At 41.6% G+C, this 22,008-nt stretch overlaps 1 protein-coding gene across 6 annotated transcripts in view; it reads left to right on the top strand.

Moving 5' to 3' along the window:
- Window positions 1–11,801, top strand: part of STN1 (STN1, CST complex subunit) — a 43,654-nt gene extending 31,853 nt beyond the window's left edge. For 5 of the 6 annotated variants that reach the window (XM_027648270.1, XM_027648271.1, XM_027648273.1 and 2 more), the window contains exons 8-10: window positions 5,086–5,208; window positions 5,766–5,838; window positions 9,829–11,801. In XM_027648270.1, coding sequence (XP_027504071.1) covers window positions 5,086–5,208; window positions 5,766–5,838; window positions 9,829–9,986 — 354 coding nt within the window. In that variant the 3' untranslated portion in view covers window positions 9,987–11,801. Of the gene's footprint in view, window positions 1–479; window positions 662–5,085; window positions 5,209–5,765; window positions 5,839–9,828 lie in introns of those variants that run through there. The other variant, XM_027648276.1, reaches the window with a different exon arrangement.
- The last annotated feature ends 10,207 nt before the right edge of the window (window positions 11,802–22,008 follow it).

Below are 22,008 nucleotides of genomic sequence, written 5' to 3'. Positions count from 1 at the left end.
AAGTGGCCTGAGTGCCTTAAGAAGAGTGCCTAGTAACGCTCTGGACATGCACTTTGTTGTTCCTTTACTCTGTCTCTAGAAAGTGTCATTTCTCATAATTGGCAAAGGGTCAAGTACCCAGTTCAGTCCATGAAAATAAGTGTAATAGATCTGATTCCTGTCCCTCTTCTTTCCTTTTCACTTCTGTAGTCTTTTGTTTGGCATTGCCCTCAAACCAAAAGGATAAATGGTGTTGCTGATGTGGAACAATGTTATTTCATGCCTAATTGGCAAGGCAGGAGCTAGATGGGTGGACCAAACTAATTAGGCCAAACGACAATATGCAACTTGTTCACTTCTTGCACTTTACCTGGATGTGAAAAGATGAGTTATTTGGATGTATAACTTTAATTTTTTTTTATCCCAATTCAGTGTTCTAGAGCATAGTTACTGTTAAACTATTTGTTGCCTTTCTCTTCCTTTCCTTGTGATCCTAGTAGATGTGGTGCAGCCCCTTCATCTCTTTCTCAGCTTTTAAAGTACTTGCACAGTGTTCATCATGGTGGGAGGGTATCTCCCCATGGAATATTTTCTCCAGGGAGGTGGTGAGCTGCTGTGGAGTCACTGGCAGTGGAGTGGAGCAGGGAGCGAAGATGGAAGGAGGTAGCTGGGATAGCTTGAGGTAGGAAGCATCTCTCTGTTCCTTTTCAGCATTACTGTGTCTGAGCCCTGTCCACATCCCATACATGTCCTACAATACCTAGTTTCAGTCTTAATGGCTCCCCACCAGTGCAGTCTTCTGGCTTTTCAGAATAAATTTCTCTCTAACAGATGCACATGGCAGAACTCAAATCATGTCCCTTTCTCAGATAGATACTAGGGAAAATTTAATTTTATAGTCTACAGAGGATGGGTAAGAGAATTGAAAGGCCCGGTGTTTTTAAAAATGGTTAAAAATAAACAAATCTGTTACAATCTTTAAAGTCAATGGAGCTTTATTTTGCATAACTAGTGCCCTGTCTATCCCTAAGCTGTAGACTTTTCCTTATCCCTTAAAACAAATGACTTTTGAGACTGGAGGGATGGGTACCAGAAGGAAGACTACAAGCAAAACCAGAAAAAGTAATTTAGTGCTTAGAGAACCTCCAGAGTGTACTTGCTGGACTTAGGCTATTCTGTTTGGCAAATGGACAAGCCTTTGGTTCCTTTTTTAAAGAAAATTATGTGTGAACTGGACCCATCCAGTTTCTTAACTGAGTTAAATATTTGCAACCAGCCCATCTTGATTAGCCATTTTTATACAATTCTTTCATGCATAAGCTGTAGCATGTGCTGTTTTAGTGTTACTGTTCCAGTTTGTGTATGACACTTGGGCACATAACTTGGGTTGTGCTTTCCAGACTGTGCTGTTTGCACTTCTCTTGATTTGAATATTATCTCAAGGTCAGCAATGCCAAGTAGTTAAAGCAGGGAGTTGAACAGTGTTGTTCACACTTGCTGTATATACCCTGTACATTGTAGGTGTAACACAGTGCATTATATGCTCTTGATGCTATGTGCTTGTCTTTCTGCCTCTTGAGGAAGCTTCACTGCTGCTTTAAATATGTATATTGCAAAGCTTATTATAGGACTTCAGGACTGACATGTCCAGAATCACTATTACTAAAATTGTCACCTGCCTAAGCTAAGGATTAAACACCTCATGACAAATTGCAAAGGGCGATTCCAGGAGTGGAATCATGTGTGTGGTTATACCAGGAAACTTTTAACACCATCAGGGTGTGTTGTGATTCATTATGAGTCAAAGGTTACATACTTTCAGTGTTTTGAACAGACTGACTAATTCCTGTACCACTTCATTTCTTTGACCTACTATTGATTGTACAGAGAGTTTGTCTTGTTTTAAAGATCTGAGAATAACTGGCTGTACAGCACCAGCCCACTAAGCTGTGTGAGAACCATCCAATGGAATATATTGATTGAAATACTAACTTAATTCTGGAGACATAGATTCTTCTGTTGGCTTTGCTACCGAGTTGTTGGCTGGTCTTGGGAATGAGGGTAGGGAAGGTAAAATTATTATTTAATAGCTGCTTCTATCTCAAGACACACACACACACAACATGTGTTTTGTAAAAGTGATGACTGATTTTTGAACACTCCTGTGTTTGGATGTACAGCCTAATTTATTTGAAGAGGTCTTGATTTGGGGGGGGGAATGTTGTTAGTACTTCAGAGAACCTGAAATGGTGCACCAAGAAATCTAAGGCAAGCCCAAAAGGGGCACTTTGCAAAATGAGGTGTGAACATTGTGAGAGGTACATTCGAAATTCAGATTCAAATCTTGGTGGTGCTTTGGATTGGCAGTTAAACTGCCTAATATCTGCATTTCTGAGATGAAAGCTTTGTAAAAAGAAAGGGATGGCTAATAGGCTGTGACTCAGAAGGAATTACCCCTGAGTAAGCAGGGATGTGGAATCACTTAGGATTTCATAGCTCTAAATTTCTTCTCTCTATGTATAGCCTCATGTTCAGTCTCCTGCAGATATCTACTTAGTAGACTAAATCACAAATTGGGGTGTACATTGAATCTGAGTGGGATCCAGGTCCAGAGGAAATGAGGGCTCAGTTTAGTGATAAGACAAATGTAGAGGAGGAAACATATTCTAAAGCATACTAGGAAAAAATCCCAGATTTTTCCTGTCATTTTATGATAATATTAAAGCTCAATAATATATAATATTATTCTATTAATACATAATATAATAATACTAAAGTGGGCAGGAGCCCTCATTTGTTTTTCAGGAACAGTCCTTCTACCATGGAGCCCCTTTGCATGGACTCTGCAGCACATATGAGAGGGTGCTGATATGTAGCAGCTGCTTACTTATTATAAGGCCTCACTGCCTTCTCTCTGTCATTGCCTTGACTTGCATTCTTAGTGATTCTGTTTCAGTATCCATCCAGACTGAGCTGTGTGTCAGTTCACACAGAGTCTGTTTTTAATTATCTCCCTTTTCTGACAGGATCTCAGTGTTAAGCCAAACTGAATAATTATTGTGCTTCTTTGGAGATATTTTTATCTTTTTTTTCTCCCCAAATGTTTGCTTTCACATTAAAAATTGATCAGAGTCTTGAGTTGGTTGCTTTGCTAGCAATTTCTTACATTCTTGAGGATTTACTACTGCATTTGAATGAGAAGCAAAGTGTCTTCATTTTACATAGGGCTACGAGAATGTGCTTTTCCGTGAGAAAATGTTCATTCTTCACCTAATCCTTCCTGCTACATTTTATGTTTGTTTCTTCAGTTCATCAGAAGAGGGACTATCAAGAGAAATATGGCAGTGGTATTAATGCTCTAACTGGAATGGTGTCCAAATGCATGGTCAAGTTTGTAATTAGAAGTGAAGCCTGTTGTTATCCAGACTGATAGCTGTGGTGGACAGGAGGACAGACAAAGTCCTTCAGTCTGAAACAGAGAAAACTGAACTGAGAATATTAGCCATTGTTCTATGTTAATTATCTTGAACTGTTAGGCAATTAGTTTTTACTGCTGATTTGAGAGGAAAAAGAGTTATCAGTTGTGGGACAGAGAGAGAGGTGTGATTATGGCCTGCTGAAATAATGAGGATTAGCTGGAGGAAGGGAATGGAGAAACTTGTGATGCATGCTAACACCAGTATCCCTTTTAGATCTCTGAACTATTCCCAGTTAGGTACATCAGCTTCTGGGCTTAGAGGCAGTTGGAGTGTTACTTGAGAATTGCAAATGTATCGAATGAATGTTTTGTGAAAAGTTGTTCTTCCATTGCTCATGTGGTGTCCATCTTGCATATTCATGTGAATTCATTCTAGTGGTGGTGGTTGCCTGTTTTGCTCCAAGGCTTCTGAGTGCTTCTGGTGAGTGAAGTAGGATATGTGAAGTCTGATACTTTTGTTCAGAACAGGGTTGGGAGTATTTACAGTGATACTTGAAGAAATGGCTTGGCAAATCTTGCTTTGGTTGCTCTGGTGTGGTTCTAGTTATCTCATGTTGGCTTGTGGGAAGCAGTTTAACTCTGTTCTCAAAGAAAACCACAGAGAGCACAGCGTGCTCCCAACAGATGAGAAAACAACAACTGGGGAACTGAAGCAGTCTGTGTAGATAAATGGGAGGCTGAAGGACAGAGCAGGACAGATGGAGATGGAGAAGAGTAAATCATCTACCTATACTTTTCCCTCTCCACAACTGATTCTTTATTTCCTTCATCTTCCTGAACTGTCATTCCAGTGTCAAAGCTCTGCCCTACTTTCAAACAAACCCTGCTTTTCCCTTTTTTTTCCCTCTGCTTCCTTCCTACTCTGTTAGATGTGTCCCAAACACAGAACCCTGTGTTTTAAATAACCTCCTCAGTTATGGACATCCAGGCACATTGTCAAGAGCTCATTTCCCACCTCTCCTCAAAACTTGAATCCTTTGTTCCCTTATCTCATATACCTGTCTTAATTTCTTGCATGCTCTTTATCCTTTCACTTCACTAGGCTGTGGAGAAGCTACTGAGATCATGACCAGAATGTTTGTAAAAATTTGGAAACAAAGGGAACAAGAAGAAAATACTGGTTTTTTTCAATTTTCTCCTTTCCCCGATTGAAACTGGGAGGTGGGAATCTAGTCCTCAGCACTTAGATTCCTCCTGAATATCACCTTACAAAACACTGATCTTCCTACCTTTCTACCCTTGTTACAAGGAAAACTCTGAATTTGAAAAAAGCTTGACTAGATAAATAGTCAAATGCTCTGCAAGCATCACAAGCATATTCCAAGAAGGAGTTCTTAGTACATAATCAAATAGCTGCTAAATACAAAGAAAGAAGTTTAGAGGTTTTGATTCCTTAAAAATGGACAAGCTTCTGGTGTTTGGGTTTTGTTTAAAGCTCATGGATATTGGTTAGTTCACACATAACAGATATGACTTGTGAATTACTAAATGAAGAAAAATATGTAACAAAATTCACATTAAAGAGGACCTGAAGTCCTCTTTCTCTTGAAAGCATCTGGAGCTTTTGCTGTAACTTTAGTTGAGCTGAGATTTCTCACCATCTGCTTCATTTCTTTCTTCCCATCCAGGTGAAGTCAAAAGGTAACTCCAGTTCCAAAAGGATCCACAATGTTTTTAAGGAAGCAATAAAGATGCTACAAGAAAAAGGAGTGGTTTTCCAGAAACCTAGTAGCTCCAAGGACTTATACCATGTAAGGAACTGAGCTGTGATTGTAAACAAGTTCAGGGGTATGACTTTCATAGTCAATAGAAACAGTAGAAATATTGCAGAAAAAGTAGAAATGTTTTAGAAAGAGAAGCTGGACATCCAAGTGCTCTCCATTTACTTGAAAGTCTTATCTACAGCACTGTTGATTTTACCTTTGTATAACCCACTAAGTTGTTGTTCCAAGTTCAGTCTGTGTTCACTGGCTTGCCAAGCACCTGAGCTCACTGAAACCTGGGACCTGGGACAGTTCTTATTGAAGTGTGTTAAAGCCTGGTGTTCTACTGAGCCAGCTAGCCTCCTTTGGGTTGAATTCTGTTGTATCATATTCTTCACCTAACTTATGGATGCTGCTAATAGTAATCAAATAATAACTGAAGATTTGATGTTTATTATTCGTCTTGTAGGCAGTGTATAATGCAGACTGTAGTTATGACAGGGTTAGCTTAGAATACATCATGTCCTCGGATTGCTTTTCAACAGCCAGGCCATGTACTGTGAAATAGGCTGCTATAAATCACCAGTTTCTTCTTTTTTCTCCAGGTGACTGACCATGATAAGGAACTGCTTAAAGTGACCCTCGATGTGATTAAAGAAGACTGTCGAAAACCCAGGCGTAAGTATCAGTGATCAGGGCTCTGAGGAGCTGGTGCTGATATACTGATGACAGTATCTCCTCCTGCTGCTGGATTAGGTTTGCTGTTTGTCCTTACCTCTGGACTTGGAGCTGTTGCTGGTGTAGACCATCAGTACAGCTGAAAGCTGGAGTGCAGGAGCAGCTTCCTGTGAGTGTGGGGAGAAGAAGAGCCTGTGTGCCCAGCAGGAAGCAAACCTCTCAGATCTGAAATAAGCAGCCTTTATCTTTAATCTATATCTTTTGAGAATACTTAGATTTTGGGAGGAACCAAATGTGATGAAGTTAGGTCACCACCTAGCAGCTGTTGCATTGCACTCTGCAGAAGTAGCAAATCTTGCTGGTTCAGTTTCTTCAGGGGAGTTGACACAAAAGTGACCATGCAGAAAGGTGAAGTCCCCGCCTCCATTAAGTCAACAATGAAACTTGTTTAAGTCAGTAGGATATTCTCTGTAGATTTTAAGATCAGGTTATAGCTCAGGTGGTTGTTCTTTGCAGGTAGAGCTTTCAGTCAAACAAAGTCCACTTATTTTCAGATAATGTACCTCGAGTGGCGTCTGAGTTATCCCTGTCCCTCAAGCCTATTGTGTCTTATTGCCATAGTGATAACTTGTGCTTGACTGGAATGTCTGCTAATTACACAGGTACATTGCTACAGTGTCTTTCAATTCATTGGGCAAAATGTGTCAGCAGGGATCACTTGCTGCTGGAGTGCAGCTATTTGTGGGACAGAACATGCTTTAGTACAGAATAATGACTGAGTAGAACATAAGGCATGTAATCTTAAATTGCTCATATCCTTATACTAACATAATAGTACTTGTAGGACCTGGTGTACGATGGTTATCCTGCTGTGAAAAAGGCTAAGTGAAGCAGTATTATATTGGAGTTTTCAACTGGCTATCTTAAAAAATGGTACAATTGTATACAAAGTTTGAGGTGGAGGTGAAAGGTCTTTGTATCTTAGGGGGATGGAGGGAGTTGAGGTTACTGGGCATGCAGGTTAAGATGGGCTCATTTGCTTTAGGCTATTTCAATGCAACAAATTACCATATCACATTGTTTTATTATCTTTTATCCAATTAACAAATACAAACATCATTAAGAGTCAAATTATTCCTCTACCCATTTTATACATCATCTAGTTCTCCTGGTAACCTGTTGGTTTTTTTTTAAGTATATCTGTGCTGCTCTCAAGGCCAGATCCAGAATACAGTTGGCACAGGGCACTGGGTGCTCTCCTCTTGTGCATTGTCACACTGATAAAGTACTCTGTGATCCATGAGAGGTTGGGAAGTTCTTTCAGTCAGGAGGAGTCAACAGCAGAGAGGAATTTCTAGACCAGTCACAGAAAAGACTTTGAAGAGTCCTGAGTCCTCAAAGCCATGTTTTCCATACTAAGCAGGTTAAAATTAGCAACTGCTTAACTGAGCTTCTTGTTCTCCTTGAAGTTTTCCCCCTACTTAGTTTCCTGCTGTAAAGAGGACAATTTCCAGGTCAGTGTCCCTTTGCTGGTTTTCAGAAGGACCCTTTCAATGACCTGGTCACTGGTGATAGAAGAAAAGTCAAGAAGTTTCTTTCAGTCGAAACCAGAAAGGCACTGCGGGTATTTATTGTCTCTGAATGATGCAAGAGCGTGGAGCTCAGTGCGGCTGCCGGCCCCCCTCTGCTGGCGGGAGGGCAATCCCAGCTGGGCTCCCAGGGAGAAAATAAGGACACAAGCATATACCTCAGGGGCTTTTGCTTGTTGCAAGAAGTTCCTACCTGTTTTCCTTCAAGAGCTGTAGTAATCTTCCATGACAAGAAGGCTGATTTATGATAAACCAAACTCTTCTCTCCAATTAGTTACTTCTCTGCCAGTTTTCCAGGCAACGCCTCACTCCATTGCTTTAGTTGTGACACGTTCTCAGGCCCAACCCAGCTGTATGGAACTACTGTACAAATAAAAAAAGAAAGTCTTAAGTGTGCCTACTGAGAGCTCCACAAACCCTGATCCATAATGTGCCTACATGACAATCCTAGTTCTTGGCTCCACTTATAATTCCAAACAACCTGATCTTAAATGCCCTCACATGAGGCCACTGTGGGTCCATCTAGAAGCTTAAGATAGCCAGACAGCAGACAGTGGATTTTGACTCCAGATTGAACTGCAAAATGGATTTTTTTTTTTATATAAATTTGCCATAGCTTTATGCTTACATCAGGCTGATAGTAGAGAGGACAAAAAACCAGAACCACTCAAAGTTAAATTTAATATGTCAGCATGTACCCTGCATGAGATGTCCACAGTGGGCAAATGATAGTTGTTCTGTAACTCTGCACCCCCTGATGTTGGTTGTCAGGCACAACAGTTAATGGCAGACTGGCTTACCTCAGCTGCTGGACAAAAGTTGGAACCTGAGATGTCAGTGAAAGAGGGACAGCACGACTCCACTGTAAGGAGTGTATTCCCTCAAAGCTGGGCTGCAGACTAGGAGTGTTTTTGAGTTATTTAATGACTGTACACACCTGCAGCTACCCCAAAGTGCCATCTAGGAGGAAAGTATGTATTGCACTGTTGGGTAACACTTGAGTCACTAATTAATTCATTGAAACTTAAGTTACTGTAGATCAGGGATGGGCGCTTCGACCTTCTTATGACAAACCTATGACAAATGTAAAATGTGGTTACCCACCTTGTTTGCAACAACAGTCACCATGACCAGCTAGAGGCGTTGTTCTGTTCTCTGCACTTACTTCTCATAGGGTGCTGGACACATTTTGGCTGTCAGCCACAAAGGCCTTTTGTCATGCTGGATCACTGACTTCTAAAGAAGTATTTCTGCCTGATCCACAGTCTAATAGGAATTAGGCTGAACTGTTTATTTACCACTATCTACGAGTGACTTTTTTCAGCAGCTTCTAAGGCAGTTCAAGGGCTCAGCAGATTCTAGAGTAGAGAATAACTAAAAAAAAAAACAAAGGCAGCAACAACAAAATATAGGGACATCCCTGGCCCATGGCAATTTCTCAGTACCCTTATCAAACTTGCCTTGCATCATGTGAGCTGAGGGATGAGGAGAAGGAGAATAATTTGTGCTGGCGTGTCTCATTTCTGTTTGTTTTCCATTGTTAGCCACTGAGGAGAAATGTGTTGTGGAGTTCAGCACTTGGAGAGACTGGGAGCCTGCAGCACGGATGATTAGTGTGTTACAGGGTCTGTGGGAGGAAATGTTGACTGGAACAGCTTCAAATGACGGCTTCAAATCACAGCTCCACCTGGTACACAGTAGCTTTGTGCAGCCATTGGGGACCTCTGTGCTTGCCCCCTAGAAAAGGGTGTTATTTTAAAATTTCTGTTCTCTTGTACATTTCAGGACTAATTTCTCTTAAAAGGAGATAAAATCTGATACTGAAGGTCTGAGACTTTCTACTTCCGTAATTGTCTGAGTAGTCTGAAGGGCAGGGACGGATCGCACTGAGGTGAATGGAAGTTGCACTGCAGCAGTTTTTCCACAAGGTGCCAGCGTTGGGCAGGCGGTTACAGGTCCTAGCCGCATACTCCCACCTGCCTGCTGTGCTAGAGGGTTTTGAAGTTGGGTATGAACAAAATTATTCTCTTTTGAGTCCTTGTGAAGCTGCATAAACTGGATAGCTTGGTACTCTTACGTTATTGACCTCATTGTCAAGTCTACTCAATGAGTCTTGTATGTTACAGTTGACAAGACTGAGACTTTAACCCTCATTACTACTGCTGCAGCCCTGACACTTCCCAGAAAAGTCAGTGGAGACAGTTGATAATTGGAGAACTGTAGGCACAGACTGGATCTCTTCCCTCTGAATACACACACCTCTGCTTTAGTATCTAGGGTGTTCTTTCACTCCAGCAGCTGTAGGTTTTTTCATGACTGATCTGGATTATAATAGTTCAAAAGAGGCAGATCAAAGTCTTTCCTCCATGCCTGGCTGAATTTTCCCTTTTTTTTCCTGCAGATGCTGAAAAAGGCTGCCATTTCCTTCATGTTCTAAATTGTGTTCGGCAAAGCTACAACCCCTCCCTGGCTGAAGTGGTGATGCACCGTGTCTTGGAACTGCTGGAGAGTAACAGTGATGTTGTCAGCACTATGGAAGGATATTATACGGCATTTTAAAGAGAAAAGACAGGATACATTCATTCTGGTCCATTCAGGAGGAGAGAAGAAGGAGACATTGAGTGACTTCAAAAAGCTATTAGCTGATATGATCTAGATAGGGGATAAAAAAGAGCCTTCTGGTTCTCCAAATGCTGGTTTTTTTCCAGCTTCAGAGAAGTTGTTTAAATACTTGTTTTAATATTCTTGTTGACTTCCTTGCTATTCCTAGTGAGAGCTGTATCAAACTGATTCCGGACATTCTAATATAGCAGGGGAACTGGAAAAGAAACTGGGCTCTTTCCTTGGAGTAAGATGAGACATTGGCCATTCTCATATTTACATCCAGTGGGCTGTAAAGAAAAGTCAATGCTAAAGAGCACTGTTGCCTTTTGTCTTTTATTCTTTGTCACCTTTGGGGTAAAAGGCTACCCGTAGCTGTGCTTGCCGAGGAACGCAAGACATAGACGTAAACATTGGCCTAAAGAAGGTTACCATGCAAGATGTTTCATCTGGAATAATCACAGCTCTGTTATGTGAAACAGTTCAAAAACCAGAGCTGTTCGGTATTTATCCTTGGAGAGGGCTTGCTGCTGCAGGGGCTTGTCTGTTTAATTAATCAGTTTAATTAATGGTGTAGAAGTGAGACCTTTAGCTTGAAAAGAGTAGAGAAGATTAAATGTATCCTTTTTTCTTCTGCACCTTCCCTGTAAGAGTTGCAATAGCAGACTCCCAGGAGGCAGATGTAGTGGTAAAGCCCTATAAGGATTGACATAGCTGGGAAAAATAAACCATATGCATGAGGAAAGGCAGTGAGGAGCCCCATGTGTGCCAGGTCTCTGGTTTGTTATATTATATGCCTCATTCCAAGCCCTGGCTGTAGAGACATATAGGCTAAGAGAAAGGCATGACAAAATATTTGGCATTTGCATTCAGGGGCCTGTGGAAAACTCTGGCCTTAAAGAGGTGGTAAATTTGTTCATAGTAGAAAACTATGTATGAATCATTCATTTGCTGTAAATTCCCTACTTGGTGCAGGACTCAATAGTTGATTTCCCTGCAGGCTGCCCTGCTCCTTACATTACTGCTCTGTTTTGAGTTGGGTACCTTCTATTCTAGTCAAATCTAAATATGGGCCCTGAACAGGTCCTGAAGGGATGTAGCTGTGCAGAAGGAAATAGAAGAGAGTTAAGGAAGAATTGTAGAGTGTTTGTTCCCCACCCTCTACCCCCATAAATATCTCTGTAAATCAGGAAAAGAAGGCAGATTCTGAGTGCACTGGTATTGAGGGAAGTTGCAACTTTAATTTATGCCTCTGAGAAGGTCTGGTTGGCCATTGGGGAGATTTGCTTTTTAAATTCCTGCTCTGATTACTGATCAGTTTGAAGTGATGCTTAAAACCAAGGGCTATCTATGGAAGAAGTAGCTTAGAATATTAATTCCTAAATTCAAACTCACTTCAGGAGTTTTCCATAATCAAGCAGTACATATGGGTAAGTTGCCTATTTGGCATGAGCTTGACAATACTTTAAAGGAAAGTATGTGGTGTTTTGGACCATGTGGAAGAGCATGGCATCTAATTTAAGAGAGTGGCTTGACCATTTTCTTGAAAAATTCTGTATTAGCAGAAGCTTGTTTTGCTGGGAAAGGGTTAAAGGAATGCTTCTAGCTCAGTAGGAAAGGTGATCTTCTCTCTTAAGTTAGAAGAAAGACCCTGGTTCTCCTGGGGGTGTAAGCCAAGTGTGTGGGCTGGATGAGTTTTGGGAGGAAAAGAAATTTTGGAGATCATGTTGCTCTTTAGGATCTTTTTAAAATGAATTCATACCAAAATAGGATTATATCTGTGTGGTTAGCAGTTCGTATAGTCACACATGCAACTTCTGTTGCCTCTGACTTTGAGGCTGCACTTCCTGTGTTTTAGATGTATTTCTTTGTGTAAAGTTTGCCTAAAATCCCTGTCCACTGATTTTCTATGCTTGGAGGTAGAGAGAGCAGACACTTGTGTTTGCATCAGTCCTGCCCCTGTTGCAATTTAAAAGCACCCATCAACTGCAAAGCCTTGGAGATGAGGTGAGAGGAACTTATCTCAGGAAACACAGGTTACTCTGGATAGAACCTGTCCTTGGATCTTTTTAAGTTGATCCTTGCTGGCAATGCTCTACTTTTGTGATGGAGGGTGTGTTCTGTTGGCGATTGCTCCCCAAGAACAGGAAAAAGGGATTTTTCTCACTTGAGTTGACTCAGGAAAGTAAGTAAAATGAACACAGGGGATCTTACAGTTTTTACAAGAGTGGAAGGTTAAGGTGAAGGTAATGGAAGAGCCTAGACTCGAGCTACATGGATTCTAATTCTGAATAACTGTATGAAATGGTTGTGTCTTAAGCTTGCATGCTTTATTTTTTCCACAGTAGCCACCCAAGACAGACTCACACTTACTCTGGTTGAGAGCATTCCCTCTCATACCTACAGGGAATACCACATGCATATGCCTGCACAGAGGTACCCCAGCGAGCTGTAGGAGCACAGAGCTCACTGTAGGCTGATTTACCCATTCACTCAGTATCTCTACAGTGTGCTTCTGTGACAGCAGTCTAGACATACCCATATTGGTATAAGTCACCTTTATGTAAGTCTAACTACACACACTAGGGCTTTTACTGCTAATAAACTGTCTCTCTGTTTAAAGATCATATCCTTAACCAAGAGAGTCATATCATGCACACTGTTAAAATTCTTAGACCACACCTACAAAATATTGTGCAGAACATTCAGTGAAAGCACGCTTTCTTCTTTTGTTTAATTGGAAAACTCGTTAAGCAACACAATTATTAGTGGTTTATTAAAGGACTTTGAAGGTGGCACTTTAATGTAAAACTGACAAGTGAGAATTCATGTTGTAGGACTGCTTCATGACCAGTTCTAGTTTCCATAGAAACAGTTAACGCAGTAAAAGGCAGGTAAGTAAAATGGAGTTTTTGAAAGCAGTCGGCATTTTTATGGTATCTTAAAAAGGTGAGTTTCCAAAGAAGTGCAGCACCTGGGAACAAAAATTACCAAAGAATCTCAACATTCTGTTCTAGCAAAATGCAAGGTAATTGCTTTTCTGGTGAGGAAACAAAGGAACAGCTCTGCCTTCAGTCCCCACCCTCTGCTTAGGTGAGAGAAGAGATGAGGTTGCTTCATGCCTCAGTTTCCCTCTTTTGTAAGTTGAGGATAATACAGCTTCCTGTGCAGGGCATAAGCCTCAATTTTTGCTAATCATTTTACTAGTCATTAAAAGAACTCTGTGGCTGTGTGGAAGAGAGTTGAATGGATAGAAGCTGGAGTGAGACTTAGAAAAAGTAGCTCTTGGATTAGAACTTTAGCTTTATCTTTTTCTGCCTCTCTTTCCATGCATATTAGTTTGCCTGTCTTGTCATCTTGCTCTCCAGGTCCTATGAGGCAGTGATGGTCTCCCTATTTTTATTTGCATCGTATTTCTCACGGAATCCTATTCCCTGTTATGACTTCTTAGATGACTTCATAAAAACAGAAATCCAGATAAATTAGTTCTTAGTATTCTTGTCAGATCTTTGGATTGTAAATTTATACCCATGAGGGTATGCACTTTACACAAGCTACCTGGGAAACGAAGCTTTACTTTCAGAGTAATAAATGAAAAAGTTAAAAATTGACTACATGACTAAAAGCTGTTACTGTTGTGGATCTGTGCATACTTGTGTATTCCAGTGATGAACAGCATAAATAGAAAGAGTTGCTAATTCATTATTCAGAGTGAGAATTCATCAACGAGCAGCCAGTGAGGCATGGAGCTACATGGAGAATTATGAGACAAAGTACTGAAAATCTGTTTGTCAAAGAAATGCAGTTTGGTTTACTTTGGGAGTAAGCCGATCCTGTGGCAAAGATTTGTATCTTTTTACTTACCTCTAAATGGGAAGGGAGCGAGTTCAGATCCCATGGGCAACCTGAATTTTGAAACTTCCTGTCAGTGCAGCGCTTCGTTCTTTATTGCCATCTTTCAGCGCAGTTCCCAGTCCTCCTGCCCCAAACCTCCAGGCTAGTGAGCAAACAAAAGTTCAGCCACAAAGATAAAAGAATAGTTATAATAATTGATTACCATCCTCAAGGAGCCCTAGCATTACAACAACATTTTTGTGGATGCTTGCTGGCAGCAGGGAAATGCTGAGCCAGGGATCTTGAGTTTCATTCCCAGCAATATGCCTTGCCAGGCACAGAGGCTTTCCCCCTAAATTCTTTCATCTATTTCTGCTCTCTCCTCTGACTCATTTCTCAGGCCCTTCATTTCATTCACAGTCTCATGGTTCATCTCTGCACCACAGATTGTGTCAAACCCCCTTCCTCTCTATTTTGTTCCCTTTATCTTTCCTAACTCAAATGTCCTTGTCAATGTCTGGCAATTGAAAGTTTCAGTATAATCCCCTTGCTTAACTGACCTGGCACTGCTCACTGCCCCTTCTGATTCAAGCAGGCTCTCCTTTACTCCTTGTCTAGGCACCAGAAGCTTTCTCCCCCATGTAGTTTGCAGCAAGAAAGTGCTACAATTTCAGGAAAACAGCACTTTTTCCACCCCACTCTCCCAAAGACCCAGTAGCACCCTCAAAGATTCTAGTGGTGGTTTTCTTGAAGGAATCCAAGTACAAAGTAAATATAAACCACTCTTGTCTTGCCCAAACCTGAGCAAGCACAAGTCACGCCCTTGATAGAAGCTATCTGCCTCTCCCTGCCACTTTCATGTCCCTGCAGATCCTATTCCAGGTGTGATCTGTAAAGTTGATGTGGACTTTTAGGTTGTGTATCTGGCAGTAAGTGTGTCTCCTTTCAGCCTGGGGTGTTTGTTTGTTTGTTTGTTTTTCCTGAGGAAGTGGTATTTTACTCTGATGTGATTATACTGTGTGTCTCAGCATTTGTCAACTTCTGTCCCACCACCCCAATTGACTTGGGCTAGTTCAGAAGGGTGAAGGTCCCTGAGCTGTTCCAGTCTGGCACATTTTTAGAAAATGAATGCAGTGATAGAGGAGGGAAGCCCAAATCAGTGCCTCCATTAAGGGGAAGGAAGAAAGTCGTACAACACCAGGGAAACCACACATGAAACAGTCCCAAGGAACCTGTTTTTGTAACTTCAGCTGCCACAAGAAGTACTCATTCTGCAGTGCTCTTTTAAGAAATGACTGGACTGTTTTTCCTGAAGTTTCCTCATACAGAGTGCCCCAAGGCAGGCAGTCATGGCAAACTGCAAATCAAACAGTTAAAATCTAGTAAAGCTGTAGCTTTACATTGGGGTACAAAGTTGAGCAACTGATTGTTAATGATGCCACCAGTCCATTCCCACTAATATCTTTTAAATGTGCAATGCAGACTATTCTAATCTAATCACAGTAATTTACAAGTTGAAACCAGCCCAGCTGAACAAGATTGCCTGAGAATAGTATAACCAGGAATTTGCCAGTGAAAGAAATAACGTAAAGGAATGATTTTCAGCAAGTGTTGAACAGTGCAGTGCCAATTAACCTGGCACAACATGTCCTACAGCTCTTGTTTTAGCTTGTTTTTTTGTTATTGATTGGAAGAATGAACACTCCTTCCCTACCAGCTAGAACTGGAGCTCTCTGCCACCTTCACATCTCTCTTCTGGGAACAAGGTAAGATAAATCACAAATGTATGTCACTGCAGCCAATGTGATTAAATGCAGTATGTGCCAAGTCTGTTATTGACCTGGAAAGTTCATGGTTCCTCCCAGGAGTGGAGACCTAATCCAAATATTACAATGATCTTTGGAAATAGGAGGGAGGAATCTTCCCTCAAATGTCTTCCCCAACAGTGAAGTCACACAAGCCCTGCAGGCCTACCTGATTCTAACATGTGCTCTTCTTGGCAAGATATGAAAGTCATAGAGAAATGAAAAGAGTGCTTGGGGTTGGGTTTTCCTCTTATTGCCAAAACTGGTCAGTCACACTGAGAGTGTAGGGGTTGCCCTTGCATTTGTGTAAAACTCTTCTTTCCTGTAATGCCCACAAAAAACCCTCTGAGCTGTAACAAGCCAGCTGGTGTTCTGAAACTACTGCCTACACTACTGGCTAATATTCTGTTATTGTTTTCTTCCCCCACCTTGTATTTTTTTCCCCAATAGCATCTCTTGAACTTAATTCCTGGTTCAAAGTAGTTATAGTCTCTCTCTTTGTCCTTTTGTGAGTACAGTGATCCAGGACAAAGAACAGGGGCAAACTGATACAGAAAAGAGTTTTTGTTGGAACTCTGAACGTAGGAAAGGATGAGAAATACAGAGGAAGCTGAAGGAGGAGGATTTAGCTCAAAGATGTTTGAAATTAGTCCCACTGAAAAAGGCTAAAGAAATAATTGCCTAATGATGCTGTAGACATCTGTTTCAGAACAGGCAGCAGGTGTTGCATGTAATGAAACTATTTTTGTTTGTACTACTTTACTTTCTGCAATTAGAAAGCAGAAGAGGAAATGAGGTCAGGAAAAATGGAGTAAGAGAACATTTACCATTAACAGCTGGACAAATTTACATAGAGCACAGTAATATTTATACGCTCTTCCTCTGCCTTCCTTACACTATCCTTGAACAGTTCTGCTGTTCTGCAGAATATATTGTCATTCCTAAAAGACCAGCACCTTGGGTGCTCAAAGTTAGATGCTAAAGTGAAATTTGGCCATCAATATGGCTTTGAGGATAAAAATGTTCAGGATAATGTAATTGTCACTTACCCAGATGCTGTTATTAACTGATGGAAATGATCCTGAAGGTGAAGCTGCCTTTGTCTCACAGGTGGTTTGTGTGCCTCAGTCACTAGAGCAGTGGCTAAGACTCCCATCAGTGAAACTGTCTTTAGGCTTGCATCCCTGGTGCTGCATGGCCATAGCTTAACACAGGTCTGGATCCAAATAAATGCCTGGAATTTTGTGGATGGTGTGTCTACTGCTCCAAACTGAAAATCACACCTGCATCAGGCCCTGCTAGAGAAACTACAGCTCCACTTTACACAAGACATTTTCTTTTTTGGGATGACCTCATTCCTTGTTCAAGTAATTAACATCCTACAGGGCATTTGGTTTTCTAAGCATCCCCACCACTGCCCTACAATGTTTAAAACCCAAGTCTAATGTCTGGGGCAGAAAAAAAAAAGCAAACTGTTTTTGTCCACCCATGGGACTGATGTTGATGTTGAGGAGATTCAAAAATGCTCTTTCTAAAGAAGTCTTTCAGCTGGGAAAACCACTTTTCTTTTGCATGAAGGTAACAAAACAAAATCAATGCATTCCACTGCTGAGTGGTAGAAGTTGCATGTTACAGATTTCTTCTTATAGTGCCAAGCTTGTGTGTTCATCACTTATGTTCAAACTGCACTTCCATGAGTAACTTTTCATAAGGTTTTATTTGTACATTTTTATAGTTCACAGTCTGTCAGTCAAATGTTTTCTGGTTTGGATATTGGCAGATAAATTCTTCTACTTTCTCTAGGGACTGTGCAGCCAAATAAAATTACTGTTTGGTTTCAGAGGGGGTTGAATGAGTGAAAATAGTGAACAAGGAAATTCAAGTTTTAAAAGGAGTAGTGTAAATTTTAAATCTGGTAATATGGAGGACTTGGTGTCCATGTATATAGACATAGAGGTAACATGGAAAGAAAATGTGAAGAACAACAGTTTCTTCCTAGATTGACTTTATTTGTAACAAGCCTGCATTTTCAAGAATGGCTTGTGACATTTGCTGCGGAGGATAAGGCAGAACCAGTCTCAAAATGTGCTATTTTGAGAACAATGAGAGTGACTGAAGACAGGAATAACATCCAGGAAGAAACCTGGGGAATCCCAATCCAAACCTGTGATTGGTTTGTTGAACTTCAGCTGTCTCAAGTGTAAGCCTGATGTGTGTTATCACACTTCAGTTGTGGCTTGGGCTTGCTTTATTTTTTTAAGCACATGAACAGATTAATACAAAGCCTTCATAACAATGGAAAAGTACGAGGTGTGCATGGGTGAATAACAGTGTGCAATTTGCTGCTACTGCCCTGAAGAGTGTTCAGTGCACATACTGTGAATGGAAATCCTTCATCCACAACTGGTAAGAGAGGACTGAAAAATAACATTAGTCATGAAAGGGTTAAACTGTAAGATAGCTGCTTCAAGAAAAGGATAATCTATAATTTAAGTCCAGGGAGTGAAGCAGCTCTTTCATAATGTAAGTAAAAGCTGTTATGCCGTTGGGAAAGCATATACACTGCTTGCAGAAGGAATGATTATTTTGTTTTTTCCATTATACTAGATTGTACAGAGGGGCTGACAAAGCAGCACTCTCTGGTGAGGAGGCTGAGAGGGGAAAGGGCACAATACTGTGCTCTAGGAGGGGGGAGTTGCTCTGCCAGCACTGCTGCTGGTTCCTTTGGCTGCTTTCTACCATATTAGCTGGGCCTATTTATCTCCAGAGTGAATTTTATTTGAAAAGCAGCAATCTCCCAAGAAGATGAAATGCAATTGGCTTTTCAAAAAGTAAAAAAGAAAAAGATTGCATCGTGCTTTGTGTTTCAGAGTTGGAGATTTGAATGCCAGACAGGCTCTACTATTCCTGTCATTCCTATCAAAAGCTGTGTATGTGGAAACGCTGAAGTGGAAGGGAACTGCATGGAAAGCAGCCCTTTTAAGAAGCTGAGGTTTTGTAAGTACAGAAGCTGAGATGGGATTGTAACAAAGGCTCTGTGTTGAGCTGTTGCACATCAGAGCCAAAAAAACCCTAAGGGGCACATCTCTAGTACCATGTCTAGCAGATTATGCATGCAACTCGGGTTGCCAGTAATGAGTTGTGTGGCTAATCTGTCATGCACAGCACTGCACAGCTCCCCTTCCCCCAAGAGGCTGAGCTCAGGGCACTTTGCTTCCCCCCAGGGTGCTGAGCACCGTTAGTGGGACAGGAAAACCGTGTTCCACCTGGCTGCCCAGCCAGAAAACAGAAAGAAAAATCATCTTTAACAACAACTCCAGCCACAAGAGACAGGACTGTTAGACCCCAAGGGGGTTTACTTATCTACACTTGATACACCACAAATTAAAAAGAGGTATTAGAAATGGCCCTGATGGAGCACAGAAAAGCCTGTCCCTTGTTTTATTTTCTCACTGATTTAACGATCCAAGTGTTTTCAATTTACAGCTCAAATGCTTATTTACAACAAATTTGCCAGCATGACAGAGTCCTCTTGAAATATGAAAACTCAAGTCATGATCCGGCCCTGAGACCGTCACACACACACATTCTGTCACGCATCAGCTTTTGCTGTAATTGGAGCAGGGTCTAGGCTGCTGGGCTGTAGCTGCACTAGATCTGTGAGGCTAATGTGATTACCTGTTTGTTAAAAAAAAAAAAAAAAAGAAAAAAAAAGAATCTTTGCCCAAATACCCATGTAGCAAAAGAGTAGAAAAAAGCTTTTAAAAATAGCTGGTTTATCTCAGCCTTCAGAAGTCTGAATTTCCCACGGTGTTCCTCAGCTGAATTTTATTGTGAGTCTGTGAAGGTGAATTATTAAATCAAATGTTAAAATTTATATTAATATATGTATTAAAATCGTTATAATGGCAGTGATATTCCCATGGAATTATAGGGCTTCAGTAATGGAGACCTTAAGAAAAAAAATGTAACTACTAAGAGCTTTAGCATTAAAATCTGTAGACTTAGTCACGTTCCTATAAATTCGCGGTGGCTCAGCCCGCGTGTTCACGGCCCGAGTCGGGTACAGGCTGTTCCACATGTGGGGTCGGCCAGGCAACAAGGCTGCCTTGCTCTTCGCTGCATACCCAGCCTTTCTTTCATTCAGTCCCAGAAGCCGGAGCCTGGCTCTCCAACACAAGGCTGGGAAGTGCCGTCAGGTTCAATTTCCCAGCTGCTGCCTAAGACAGGAGCAGATTTTTTCCCAAGCCTGCAGCATAATAAGGGGGTTTGGTTATTTTTGTGCCAGTGTTGCAATGCTCAGAGATTGGGCTCCCACTAGACTGGGTGTTGCACATATTTTAAGAGAACAATCCATGCCCCTAGCAACATACATTTTTCCTACATGGGTGGACAGATGCAGCAAACAACAAGGAGAGCAAAAGGTGGCAGTGAGCACAAAAACATAACATGATGGAGGAGGAGGGGGACAGAGCTGTACAAGGACTGGGCAGGCTTTGCAGGTGGAGAGGGTTGTCTAGAATGGAAGAGAATCAAATTGTCTTGAATAGAGGGAAGGTGAACAGTGGACCAGATGCTGTGAAAGAACAGGATAGACATTAAGGGAAAATAAACTGTAAGGCACGAGTTTGACTGAAAATAGCAGCTCCTTCCTTACAAGTTGAGAATATCAGTAAAAAGATGCCAATTAGTAGAATGTCAGGAAGGATGGGGCAGTGTGTTTGGAGAATGATGTATTTTGTGTCTTTCCCTCACAATGACATGTTTTGATAGCTGTTTTAAAACAAACTCTGAGTGTTTTCAACAATGGAGGGGACCCTCTATTCTTTTTTTGGAAAGGGTGATAGAAGAAGGGGATGGAATGTGTGATGTATATTGATAACGGCTCACAGGGAAGAGGCATCCAAGACCCAAAAGACTGGCTACACCAGAAATATTTTTATCAATGGGTTATTTGAATATTTACATTTTCAAGGAGGAATCTTCTGTTTGCTCTGCACACCAGGGACTTCTTGGCCAGTCTAAACAGTAAAGGTTTCTAATGTAAATAATTGCTTTGCTGCCTTCTGTCATGCATGGGGAGTAGGGGTGGGAAGTCCCTCAAAGAAGAGGAGGGAGAAGGTGCTTTGAAGAAGAAAAGACAAACCTCAAATGTGACAATGAAAATGTGCACTTGAGCTTTTTCCTTTTGTCACCCTCCCTGTTACCAAAAATTGGTCCAATGTATACCTGTGCACATCCTAGGGTGGTATGCTGGGATTTTAGCATTTTATGTCAGTTCATTAGTTTTAGTAAACTATGTATAATAGCCGAAGAGGGAGGAAAAGGCTGACTCAGATCATCTGTCCCTGGCATTATGCAGCAGGTACCTGCCTAGTTCCCACCTGGCAGTAGTTGATAGCTTCTGTGCTGATGGGGGCTGCTCCTGCTTTTCCTCTTTTTTCCTTTTTTTTTTTTTTTTTTAAAAGCAACTTATGGAAACCAGGTGTGGTTTGAAAACACAAACTTTTTAATCTCGGCCTTCAGGTTCATGTATGTAAGGCTTTGTGACTCTGGTGTCTTGTCACATGATCGTTGTTGCAGGGCTAGTAACACTGTAAAAGTTCTGATTCAGAAATAGTACCTATAGGGCATCCAATGAAATTACATTGAGATGACTGTTCTCACTGTAAATAAGGAGCTTATTTTGCCAGGAGGTGGGACCTCTCTGCACTCCTAGGCTTGCAGATCTGGAGCCATCAGCAGCACTCTGGAATCTTACTGGAAAATCTACACGGGCCACTGCTCAAGAGGCTTCAGAGGAACAGAAGATCTTAGTGACCTCAGTTAATTTGGTGAATAGCTTATGGATGTCATAAAATGAGCTGAGGGCTGGAAGATCACATTGAAGTTCCCATCTCTGACGTAACTTTTAAATAATCATATGTAAAATAACGAGGCATTATTGAAAAGAAAAAAGACCCCCAACCTGAAATTTCTGGGGCAAACTCTTCTTTTTGGGGTGTGACTGGGAAAGATGATGCTCATTTATCTGTATATGTATATACAAAGGGCCAAAATGTGTTTAGAGCTCTAAAAGCTGTCGCGACAGAGGTTCTGTGTGACCTTCTTCCAGCTCTGATCCCTCTGTGTCCCTGCGGGGACAGGGTACTGGGGACCTCCCCAAGCGGTGGCCGGCCTTGAGCTCCCAGCTGGAGCCTGGTGGGAGCGGGCTCGGCCCTTCCCTCTCGGCTTTCCGGCGTGACCTTGGCCGGCTGCGTGGGGAGGGTACTTAGGGCACTCTCTCCGGTGATGGAGGGCCCTGTGGCATCCCGGGTCCCCGGGGTGTCTCTGCAGAGAGC

The sequence above is a fragment of the Corapipo altera genome, unplaced genomic scaffold, assembly GCF_003945725.1.
Source record: "Corapipo altera isolate COAL_440 unplaced genomic scaffold, ASM394572v1 56, whole genome shotgun sequence".
Taxonomy (NCBI): Eukaryota; Metazoa; Chordata; class Aves; order Passeriformes; family Pipridae; genus Corapipo; species Corapipo altera.
This window is presented reverse-complemented; position numbering and strand designations above follow the sequence as displayed.